General features: G+C 43.4%; 1 protein-coding gene across 1 annotated transcript; it reads right to left on the bottom strand.

Annotated features, from left to right (window-relative positions):
* Positions 1-935: 935 nt before the first annotated feature.
* STON1 (stonin 1) lies at positions 936-12688 on the bottom strand. The gene is given in 4 exon segments (XM_009978386.2): positions 936-1010; positions 1408-1610; positions 10745-11461; positions 11464-12688. Coding segments are annotated over 4 exon segments (2220 nt in total).
* Between the last annotated feature and the right edge of the window lie 364 nt (positions 12689-13052).

Raw genomic sequence — 13052 nt, 5'->3', positions numbered from 1 at the left:
GTTTCCAAGCCAACATCTGGAACTTGGATCCTAAAGGAGACCTACAGCAAACGGCAGCAACCAGCCATTTCTTCAGCTTCTGGGGAAAACCCTCCGCTGGTGTAAATTCTCAAAGCTTCATCAAATGAAATGGGCCTGGACTGATTTACGCTTGCTCAGGATCCGCCCCTTGTCTTGCTTGCTGCGGTAGTGAAAAAGATTTGTCTAATGCTGGCACAGAAATTTCAATCACATCTGCCATATGGTTTTTTGCCCAAGAGATTACTCTGAGCAAACCTATAAAGTGCTGGGGAGGAAACGCTCGCAGCCACAAAAAAAAAGAAGAATATTATTGCGGAGGAACTTTTCCCATTTTACTAATGAAATCACCCAGTTTCCAACTCATTAATTGAGGCTCTTGTCGAGAATAATATTATGACTTGTTCTGTTCACATATATGGAGGGAGCAGAAACATGGGGGACTTCGGTTTTCAAACACCACTAAAAAATGTAATTGCTCTTGCTGGACCTTGCACAGATGCTGGTCTGCACATAAGTGCTCTGGCAGTTTTTATTGCTGAATATTGTATGTCCAAGTGACATGAACTCTTTGAGTAGTGCCATTAGGTTTCAATATGGAGTATGAGATCATTCCCAAGTCATAGATACGAACAGGAAAATAATATATACGATCACTCAATTAAGTGCTCACATCCTGCAACGCTTTACAAGGAGACCTTACTCATACCACTATTCCCATGACAGGAAGTTTACTTGAACGCAGGCCAGTCAAGCCAGCACTGATTTGCAGAATCAAACCCAAAAGCACTAAAAAAAGAAAAAAATTCAATGACCGTGTTTGTCCCAAACTAGGTCACTGCGCTTCTTCTAACAATAGAATTTCCTATGTAAATTAATTCCTACGAATATCCTATGACAGTGCTGCTTGTCCTCATTTACTGCATCAGGCAGTTGCCAGCCTTATCTGGATCTTCTCCATCAAGCCTAATCCACTTCTTTTCAATTTCAACCTGTAGTTAGAAAACAAACACAAAAAGAACACAGGTAGAATTATCAAATAATTGGGCACTGAAAGTGTGAACTGCAAAGTGTGAACTGCAGCAATGGCCTGAACAAAAGCTTTGACACAGAATCAAAACATTTCCAGACCCAACTGATTTCAAAACCACTACTTCTAAAAATAGTTCAGCTAAGGAAAAACAACGGTGCATTTGCAGCTCTGTTTTTCAGCATCCTCTTTGATCAGACAAGGAATTATTTTTTAATGATTCTTTTGCTCAAAGTCATTATCACAAGTGCATGCAAGATATGTTTAGAATATAAAGCCCATTCGCCTTGCAAACACTGCGTGGAGGAGCAGGGAGGAAGAAGAGGAGGAAAACACTGAAAATATAGCCCTGAAAATACCTGGCAATTGTAAAAAGCTTTCTGAACCACGTGTTTCTGGGGCTGCACATCGCTCTCTATGCCCAGTGACTTGACTTCTGTTCCTGAGGCGCAGGTATCATGAACGACGAACTGGACAGTAGCAAATGGATACCAGTCAGACGGTATTTCCTGGTCTGACCCAAGTTCCAGTTTGTAAGACAGGCTGTGTGGATGATCTGAACCTTGGAAAAGAGGAAAAAGCAAACACCACCAGTTAATTATCTTTTCTTCGTTTACAGTGCAAGGTTAATCTACTGGCAAGATAGCACAGCTCCATCTTTTATTAATGCAGAGCTCTCATTACGATACAAGATTATTCTATGATCTTTTGCTACTTGGGCATAAGGAGGTCCCTAACTCATTTTTTCCCTGCTTCAGCACACTTTTCACAATCATTGCAGTTCCACAAATTAATTCGCACAAGATTTACCAGATCATTCCAGCTTCTGGTTAAGAGAAGAATATTACAAACGTAGGGATTGGTTGCTAAATTCAGACTATTAGGGAAGAATCTCACTTCTCCTTTAAAATACATTTCTTTCTCTGATAGAAAAATAAAATTGGAAGGCCCCAGCTTAGCCAAGGCAGAGATGCCTCCCCGTGTCTACCACCCTTTCCAGAGCTCTCTGCTGTAGGAATTTTACTGGAGTGTTTCTTTCAAGTACTACAGCTATCTTGTGTAACATCATTTATTACAGTATGTCTACGGCAGGAAGATAAAGGCGCAGCTCAGAGTGCTGCTCAGACAAGATATATCCCAGCTGCCAGGATAAGGGCTACCTGGACTCCCTTTCTAGCTTGGTTTTGTTACGGGAAAAGAACACACTTGATTTCTTCCAAACGAAAGTATTACTAAAATAACTGTCATGTTATAAAGCAGAGTCATGGAGGACTGCCCTTGTACTGCAGCATATTCTAAATTACTTTAATCCAGCCTTGGATCCTAGGGATCACTTGCTTTCACATTTCTTATGTGTAGCAATAGTAAGGGGAAAGCATTTCTCCTCCTCCTGGCACACAGGAACACCAGGGTGGAGAACCTGCTTTCCAAAAAAAACCCAAGGTCAGCAGGCTCACTGTGTGCAAGAAAGCAGTATAATACAGAAAGGAATCCTTTGTATCACAGCTGTCTCTCCAAATTCTTCAGGGCAAAAACTAGTAATTCTGCATTTCCCCTCCTCTCCAGGATTTTAAGCATCAGCATAGACAACTAACTACAATTTGGCTGCAGGCAAAAAAGGCAGCAGAGAAAGGATGAGCCGTATTTTGTCAAAGGCAAGCCTGGCAGCTTATATTTGGTTTTCGTCCTTTATACTGAATGGCATCTCAAAGCTCAGGCAAAAATGTCCCATTCTTTATGCACTGGCTTTCTCCGGTGGCAGGAATCAATTTCATATCAGAATGAAGGAAATACTGAAGACGGAGTTAACATGCACTGAGCTTTATCCATCCAGTGGGAAAAGTCACTATAACACTCCACATCCACAGGCTCATGGGCATTTCATAAGGCAAAAATAAATAAAAAAAAAGCTGCATCTCTGGTGCTCCTGGGAGCCTTGGGCTGGGTATATCCTCTGGTCTGCAGGTTTTCCCTGCAACCTGCCTCACAGCTTGCCCAAGTCAATTCTGATTTTAAGAGATAACTTATGTTTGAGCAGTTTGATGAGCAGAGTTCTGTCACACTTGTCTCTGACTTCACCAGAACAAAGTCTAATTCAATAACTTGTCCTCTAGATTTCAGTCTGGCATAAAGTCAATGGGTCCCTAAAAATCAAGGCTTAAAGAGCATGAAATTCATGCTTGTCGTAGTCATACTCACTAAAACACTTATTTTGTTTTCCTTTCGACTAATTATATAATTAGTATAATTAATAATTCCCTTCCTCTCCTTGCTGTTACACTCAACAGCACAGTTAAAACTTGATTGCCTGGAAGAAAAGGTAAGGGATGGGAGAAAGGAATAGGAAGTGTCCTTTGGATTACCAGCCCCTAAACTTCAGATGGGAGAGGTCCCCAACTCTTTCTTCCCTCTTCTTTTTTCCACATTTAATAACAACAACAACAACAATCAGCAGCTTAAAAAGCTGTTTGCTGACTGCAAGCGTTCCTCTCCATTCAGCTGACCCCAAAGGCACGCACACAGAAACACAGCAGCATTTACAGCCACCACTTCAGACAAGGGCATGTCACTGGGCAAGTGCATTCCTTCACCATCTGGACTCTATTTGTGGTTGATTTACAAGCATCCCCTGCAGGCTTGCTTCCAGCAGTACATCACATTCAATCCTTACCCTAAAAGCTGCTTTTTTACATAAGTACTTGTAACATTCATATAAAACCTTACTGGATTTCAGAAAACAATGCTGTAAACACAACAGCTAGAGTCCTGCACGGTAAAAGAGTATCCAACACTGGCCGTGAAGTCTTCTAGGTGTCTTTAAAGAAATGTGTATCATGATGGAGAGCCTGCAAGCATTCCCCACATGGGACTCACTGCTTCCTTCTACCAAAGCACAGCTCTAATACATGCTTTTGAGGAACCAGTTACAGAAATTGTAAGAAGGGGTAATACAGCTTGCACTCATAAACGCAAGGGCAGATCCATAGAAGAGACTGGTAGGGATCACTGCAACTAGTGTGTAGGTCTTGACCTTTGGAAACGAAGCTCCCCTAAATACGCCCAGTACAATAGCACTTTTAAGGTGAGTGGGGAGAAGTAGGTGCCCAGCAATGCCCATCACCACAGCCGGCATACAGAGAGGGAAACCAAACCGAGCAGGACAGGCTGGAGAGATCAGATGGAAAAACCTCACCCCTCCTTGCAGACTTTGCAATCCGCTTGCCGCAGCAGTCCAGGCACAACGCTTTACACGCGTTAAAAACGAAAACCACCACACATGACCAAAAGCAGCAATACTGTCACCTCCTTTTTATGTAAAAGCCTACTGCTTAGTTCACTTGCACATGAGTCGGGCTCAGACTCACCCACACAGCTACACGGCAAGGCTGGCGTCACGGGGAGTAGGAGATGCTGACTGTGGTTTGTGCTAAATCAGTGCTACTGGCACGTGCGAGACATTACTCACACCTCTGAGCAGGAGGACAGGGTCCTTCAAGGCACTAAAGCACAAAGATGATACCCAGTCTGCAAGCTCGTAAAGGTCTTGGGCAAAGGAGCGCAATGGCAGGGGCAGGCGGCGTGTGGCTGAAGTCTCAGGACAGTAATACAATACACAGAGACAGGAAAACTGTAACATTAGGGACTTTATTACTGAAATAGAGGAGTGTGCAACCAAATATTACAACCACTTGTCAGCTCCTTGAGAGGGAAGTTGGAGGAGGACTAAACAAGAGTGAAAAGGAGTTGGCACTTCGTCGCTGATGTACACAGTGACAGGCGGATCTGTATAACTCTGTGATGTGGTTCTTGTCCATGATCTGCTGCTGGTCATCTCTTGCTGTGTCCAAGCCCATTTGTCCTACATTAACGCTCTCTTGTTCCATGGTCCCTCTTCCAGACTGCCTGGGCATGGTGGAACGAGCCCCCTGTTAGGGTGGGCCTCTCCATCCTTGAATCTGCCATCATCCCAGCAACAGCTGTGGTGTCAGCAACACCAGTGGAGAAGGAGACAAGAAGTAGCACCCCATTCCACAGCCAAACTGTGAGACGTCATCCCATCTGTGGTACCACAACTCACCCAAGCTGTGCTCCTCATGGCTCCTAGGACCTACTCCACTCTCCAGGGGTGGTGCCAGGACGCAGCTTGGCAACTCGCTTACTTGATCTGGTCTTTGTGCTATTTGCTGGGTTGGGATGCGCAGAGTGCACGATGTCAGCCACAAGTGAAGGATCCTTCAAGCAGCGGTTGCAATACTAAGATGGCACATCATGCCCCAGCTAGAAAAGCATCTTGCTCTTCTTCTGGGGCTATGGTTGACCAAGGATCTGAGGAGAATGGGTTTGTCCAAGAGCAGTAGCATCTTGTGTGGAGTCCATTTGTGGTAGTAGGAAAAGGGTGTAGATCTAAGGGCTTTTGGAGATCAAATTCAGCATCTTCCTGTTGTGGAAGGGAGGCCTATGGAGAAACAAGTAGCAATGGGAATTGTCTGGAAAATTATTTTGTCTTCTGAGAAAGGGAATCCTGAAAGAACCACTGCTTGGAATTTTCCTGGTCAGGTATGGTAAATGTTGGATGGTAGATGTTCACTTGAGCCCAGGCATAAATGGGCCATTCCTCTTGGCCTGCGGCTAAAGGATCCTGTGTTAGACATGGCACAGTTGTGGTTCAGTACCATATAGCACTTAAAAAAATTCACTGTATTTATATTCCAGCTAACCCATACCCATAAGGTGGTTTTGGTGTTGAGATCCAATGAGTTCTGGGATCCTTTCTTTCCCCTAGATGGTAACCTGCAAAGGCAGAGATGATAGTTTTGGGATCTGGGTAAGGCTACTGCCCTAGGTCCTCTGGACCAGCCTCCACTGGACCCTTTTACTTACTCCCAAAACACAAGGTTCTCCCAGCCCATCCACCTCCTGTATCAACATCACTGTCAGAAGGACGTACTCACCACTTCACTTGCAGAGAAGTTCCTCTGACCACTGCTGGGCTGTGGTAGGAGCGTGGAGCAACTTCTTCCCATTGGCTGTCAGACAACAAAGTGATCAATCAACACTTTGGAAGACAGTGACCACTGCCTTAGTTTTAACCTAAAACTGGCCAGTCCTTGTCATGTCTGCTCCATGAAAATATTGTTTCCCAGGCCTTGTATTACACTGGAGTTAGAAGAAGAAAGAGAGGCTGCATGTACAATATCCTTTTGCAGGAAAAAACCTGTAATGCTGAATAAGCAAGATGTCAGTCAGAAAAGAGAAAAGCTTTAGTGTGGAAAGACACGTTGGATGAAGCAGGCATAGTGTAAGTCTGTACAGTTGCCCAGTGGAAGCTAAGATGACATATTCAGATGCGAGCCCAGTTATTCAAAACGTGGCCCATCGGGCATTGCGGAGACACGGCCGTCTGGCTTGATGGAATCAAATCACTCCTGAAAGGCAACCACATAATTTGGGGAGATAATTGAGCTTTACTAGCTAACTCAGGAGACAGACGCTCTGGGGTTTAGGTGTCTAGGCAACTTGTTAAGACTTTTGTGAATTCAGAGACATAAGTCCTTCCCATGTTACATCTGAAAATTTGGCTCTTATTTCCTAAAAATATTTCAAATTCTTGCTCTCTTTCACTGAAGAATAACAACGAAAAAGCCAAAACAAACAAACAAAGCAGTAAAATTATGAAGCTAGATTCAAACTACCATTTAGCATTCACATAGCACTTCACAAACAATTAATAATCTAACTTTGCTGCCTTTACTCACACTATTCATCCCTTATTCACCTGTATGAGTAGCATTCAAGTAACCTTGATCTGAGAAAGGCTCCTGGAGCCAAGCAGTTTAGGCCAAAAAAAACTGCTGGTTATTTTAGTTAAGTAGTAATCTTATTTTTGCTGAACTAGGTCTAGTTCTAAAAGTCTTATTTGAACATGAAAACATCAACGATTAGTAAGAATAGATTTACATTAGGATTGTTAGAAGTTAACGGCTCCTGCAGCTGTGTCTAAATAGGTGCATTTATTCAACCTTCTAGGAGAAATGCATAGGAAACAGGGGAGTGGGAAGGTACCACCATCAAGGAGCCGTTTGCAATGGTGCTGATGCCAGAAGGAGGTGACTGGACAGGGATGGAGCCAACCTAACAAAGTCAGGGCTTGGAGCTTCCACCTAGGCAGTTTAGAAAACAAAAGAAGCAGCAGTTGAAGGTTGCTGGGAGCCACATCACCTCCCACGATTGAGTCCACACTCAGATGCTAAAGGCTGCCAGCAGCCACTAGCTCCCCTGCCTCCATCTCTCTGTGTTGCTTAATCACTGCTTCCTCAGTGTGGCTCCGTGATGCAGAAGAAAAGGAGAAACAATCAGCTGAAGAACAGTTGCTTTACACAACGGCCTAAGGATGGAGATGTCCTAGCAGGAAACACCACAGGGCACAAATTTACACAGCAAGAGATTAAAACACAGCGTTTTGAAGTCTAGTCTCTCCCCAGCTCCCTGGGCGATATGGGTGCATACAGTTTCTCCAGTGCAAAGACTGGCCCCAATGCAGCGCTGAAATCATAAAGTGTTCTACATTTCCTTATAAAATGCTCTGATTTCACAAACATAGGCTCAATTTACAGAGATTTCATTGAATCAACCCTTCAAAGTCTACATTATTTTTTAAATAATGTTAACACTCTGGCTCCAAAACCTCCATTTACACATTGGAATAAGCATAAGCAGCTTTTACAAATCTGAGGTATCTCACAGCTCACATAGGCTTCACTTGGCCAGCACTCTTCCAAGGAAGCACTTTAGTAGAATCCAGTGGATACTAACATATTTTGATGTCTATAAATTGAGTCACAATATAACTGTAGGCAACCTTTCCTTTCCCCTTTCTGTTTTTTTTTTTTCTTTTTTCTTTTAAGAAGCCTTGGACAAGGCTTTTTGAAAGCAAAAGCCTCAGCATTTTTCTCCCTGCGGTAAATGTATTATGAAAGTTTACATATTTCTATTAGTTTGACTGCCTCCAGATTTTTGGCATGCCTTGGGACAGCTCTATTTTTAAACTCTTAACTGTGTACAGAAAACTTGATAGAGAAGTTTAAAATTTGACTGGGCAGTATTACTACCAAAACGTTTTTTCAAATGCATGAACGTTTCAGGGATACAAATGATTTTGCAGATCTCAGCCAGAGGAATTATTCAAATGTCAAAAGATTAAGCTACTGGTAGAAAATAATATAAAGCTGTAGAATGCCACAAAAAAACAGTTCTTACTTTCAAATAACATAAATCCAAAGTTAATTGTGCGCATCAAATCTTAAGGTGAATGAACTGCAGGGAATTAAAGACTTCGGAAGACTGGTAATCTTTAAAATTGCCTGACTAAATTGCTGACTTGATTTTGCAAAAGCAAACCTGCATTAATAGCAAAGAATATTAAAAGCTACCCAAACACTCAGTCCCATAAGCCTCGGGAAAACAAATGGGCCACAGCAGCACAGTGAGAACCCTTGAAGCCCAGGGTGCATGACACACCCATCTACAGATTTTGAAGACCTGAAGAATCTTCTTCCACCCACCGGTTCTCCCATGTCTCCCCCATCAACTCCTCTGCCTTGCCTGTCCATTTCCAATCTATCTGACTCTTCCCTTCTGTCCTCCCCTTATCTTCCCTCTCTCTGTCATTTCTCTCCCCATATCATTAATTCTGGCTTGGCTCCCTGCCTTGTGCTGGTCCGTCTGCCGATGCGTCTCCTCTGCTCTCCCGCTGCCCATTGCTTGGCAGCCACCAGCATCCTCTCCCAGCAGAACGAAAGATATCCAAATAACAAGCTGTGTGAAAAAGGCAGGGCTCAGCCAATTCAAGAGGAACCATATGGCATTAGCTACAGGTGCAAGCCTACCACAGCTTTTTCCAAAGCACAAGAAGGGGAAAACCAGAGATGGCGTTAACGCGATGTCATTTCTGAATCTGACCACAGCGGCGTTTGTGCTGTTCCTCCCGCGGTGCGCATCGATAGAAATTGGAAGGCAAAATTGCTCAAGGTTTGAGAGACCGCATCGCCCGAGCAAGACCCAGACTGCATGAAAAAGCGGCCAGTAATTCCATGCAGCACCGTTAGTAAAAATACTGGCCCTAGCCTGCCAGTAGCCATGTGATAATTCATCCTCTCACAACTGCCACATTAGCATGTTAATGTCGGATGCTTTCAAATGCTGTTTTCCAAAAGCAATCTAGTTCATATATAGGCTTGGGATAATATTCCCTTTTCATTTGCTCCTGCTTCAGTTTTTCTGTCAATCTGTTCTTTCTGTCACTGAAATATCAATGAGAATTCAAACATGAAACTGTAAAAACAAAAAAAGTCGTAATTACCTAAACAGCAGGTCAGATTAAATATAACTTACAATTAGTGAAAAATTAGGGAAAAAAAAAATATCCTCAGAAGTTTTGCCTTTACTCTTTTTTTAATAATTTTTGAATGAGAACTCTTGCCTGCACACACTTCTAGCCTGCACACACTTCTAGCCATCAGAACCAGTGAGTGGTTATGTCAACTTAGTACTAGCATACCTGAAACTAGGACTTGAGGAGATTAAATCTCTTCTGGACATTTTAAAGAGGTAGTTAGTCCAGACTGTTAAGATACTACAAGACTAGCCCAATCTGTTTGTTACCACTTACTCCCTTCTTAAAAGTACAGATTTTACAGATATTTTAGGCAAAATGTTTTAAAAGATGCGCTTGTCTTACACAGATCCCCAAAGCCTCAAATACACATGGTGCATATCCAAGGAAAGGATCAAGTGCTTTCACTCTACAGAACTTGAAAGAGGATAATATATTCCTCAAGAATTTTTATGCCTTTAGAAAAGTGCTATATAGGGCTATGAATCTGGTAACGTAACTAAGAATTGGAGTTTTAGAACCATATATTTGTATTTTCCTTCCCCCCAAAAAATCTTATTTTCTCCATTAAACTAAGGTAAATTAACTATTTCACTTAGTGGGAAATTAACAACTCCCACATGCATGACTATAAATTTAGCTGGGTTTATTCCTGCAAGTTTTTAGTGAGGTACCACCAGAGAGAAGAAGGAATGAAGTGAGAGGTATTTTTTGTCAGTGCAGTTATTGCCACAAACATACAATCTAAACACACAAACGCACAAAGGAGGTAATAGATAACAGCTTTTGCAAAACACACTCAACTTGCTACAGCAACTTTGACCACAATACCTTCCAGTTATGTGTCACATCTATGGTTTCTTAAATGATGCTAGAAAGCCAAGGCGCCAACAGTTACAATACCAACTTTTCTATTAACTGTGTGATACTGGGTGGTGAAATAATTCCACGTACTGGTGTTTGCTTCCCATCCCACCGTTGCTTAGCTGGCGTGTGTAAAGCATAAACCTTTCGCTCTTTCTTACTATGGATTTGAGGTTTACTCAGAATGATAAGATCCACTTCCACGATACCACCCTCTTACAATTACTGACAATAATACATCTGCCTCCATTGAACAAGTTAGGAGAACATGCTTTATAAAAAAAGGCTATATTCTCTTTGTCGCAAAAGGTTACTCCAGCTTCTACCAATACCACCACACAAATGAAAACCCAAACTACGGAAGCTGATGGAGGTACACAAGCATAAAAACAGTGAAGGTATGCACCTCAGCCCATCATTTTATAGCACAAATTATTTACTTGAGTTTTTATCTGGAAGCCTGTCTATCTTCCACACAACAGCCCTGTAGGCACTCTCGTATTTTGCTGTTCCAACCGAGACTTGTATTACGGGATCGGATTCAATCTCGTGTAAAGAGCCAAGGCACGCTCTCCTATTCATTTTTGCTTTTAGGGACTTCTGCCTTTGGAGGTTCATGGTCCAAAGTGCTTTGACCCACTGCGTGGGAACGGGAAAGCGTATCATAACGTTTTCACAGTATTTCACGGAGGGTAAACGTGTTGGAATCGGAGCAGTTGAAGACATGTTTATAAAAGCCTGAAGTTCAACGTATGCCCCCTGAACGACTACCAGAGCCTTCACAGAAAAGGGAAGGTTTGGGCCATTATAGGGTGTCCTGAAACGCATCAGTTCCAGCCTACAGGCATCTGGAGGTGTAAACTTAATAATTCGCGATTGCTCAAATTCCTGTGCTTTGACACAGTTATGGAACTGGCAATCAAGAATATCGATCCATTTATTCTCCTCCTCCTTCTCGAAGTAACGTTTGTCCCTCTTCTGGAGCTCCAGGTCATTCAGGGTTAGAAAGCAGTCAGCACTTCCGTTCACAAAACACAAGCAGTAAACGTGCGTGATGACGGCACTTTCTACGAGTTTTCCTTCTGCCTTAGTGACTTTCCCCCAGAAGTTATCCACTATTTCCAGAGTCATTTCTTGCTCTTCATAATCCTCTTTTGTCTAGAAATGGTAGGAAGTTTCATAAGCTCTTCCTCAACTGTTACAAGGAAATCGGTGAAGTCATTATAATCCGTGGTGCCCAGCTTTAACATTTGCTCAACCTCTGGCTCATGGATCACTTCTACTTTGGGATGATATCTCCTTTTCTCTGTGTAAGACACGCATTCGATCTTCACAGTATGTATTTTTCCCGAGACATTATAGCTCTCTAATTTGGGTTCGGACAGCTTACAGTGTGGCTGCAGCTGGAATTCCCTGAAAGGTTTCTCCAGGCCCTTTTCGTAATACATCTGCAGTACACCTCCAGCTAGGACACTAAGGTAAATAGGGCCCCATTGCCGAGACGACATCATGTTCTTCTTTTCGGGAATCCTCAGCATGAACGGCCACCCATCTGCTTTCCGGCTCCTGAAGAGGCTGCATGGGATGGCGGGGGAGAGCTTGTGCCACATGTGAGTGCTGGAGATGGGTGGGCTTCCCGCGGCGTCGCAGCTATCAGCTTGCAGGTGTTCAAGCCTCTCGCAGATGTAGCTGAAGGAGCCCTGGTTAAGGCTCTTCTGATCATGGCAAGTTTCTTTGTCTTTAGGAGGACAGACACTCCTGTCGAGCGCTTTGTCCTTCCTGTGCGTGCTAACATTAGCCGGTGACATGCTGAGCGAGCATCCTTCCTTCCAAAAAGGACTGGAAAAAGCACAGTCACTCTGGAAGTACGGGAAGCGTTCCAGTGCCAACGGCGACTCTCCGAAGTCCTCACACCTTCCTGGTAGATTAGGGCTCCCTTCGCCTGTTGATTTGGAGACCGAAGTCTTAACCGGTTGGTCATTAGGCAAGGTGTTCAAAGGAAGGCTGCTCAGTTTCTGTGAGGCTAGGGATGAGCAAATCCCAGCTGATGGAAGAAGGTTAACATTTGATGGCCATTCAGGGATGGGATAAAGCATGTGAATCCCAGGCTTTGGGATGCACGGACTTCCTGGGTAGTCTCTGGTAGGTGTAGTAAGTGGAGAGTTGCTGGGGGGTCCAGGACTTAGGTAGAAGTCAACTACAGGAGACGAGAGTGGAGTGCTGCCTGTAGAAGATGACCTACTTGAAGACTCGTGCACACTAGACAGATTCAGTTTAAGGCCATTTGCTTTACAACTACTCTGATTATCAATTGATTTCTGAGGCGACTGGAAGAGCGGCTCGTCATCGAAGGTGACCCAATTTGCTGGATTTGTGGAACACATCTTGTAGGAGAAACGTGAGGCACTTGCACATGTATCACCCGCAAACCATCTACGAAGAAACAACAGACATGAAGGGAAATAAATTCTCTCGAAAGACAAAACGAAGAAACCCAACCTTTATAAAATTAAAACGACACAAAGCCTAAAATGTGCCTGCAGTTCACAAATCCAGTGTACTTTGTATTTTACATGTATAATCTGAAACAGCCATGTAGAAACAGACAAACTCCCCATGAATCCCCACCACTCTCCCCGGCTGGGGATCTAAGGGAGATCTAAGCTTTATGGGCTCTTCAGAACATCTGATGTATGCAGCCTCTAGATCAGAGAAAGCAGGAAGTCCCACAGCTGTATAGGACCACTT

This window comes from Tauraco erythrolophus, chromosome 2, assembly GCF_009769465.1.
Source record: "Tauraco erythrolophus isolate bTauEry1 chromosome 2, bTauEry1.pri, whole genome shotgun sequence".
Taxonomy (NCBI): domain Eukaryota; kingdom Metazoa; phylum Chordata; class Aves; order Musophagiformes; family Musophagidae; genus Tauraco; species Tauraco erythrolophus.
This window is presented reverse-complemented; position numbering and strand designations above follow the sequence as displayed.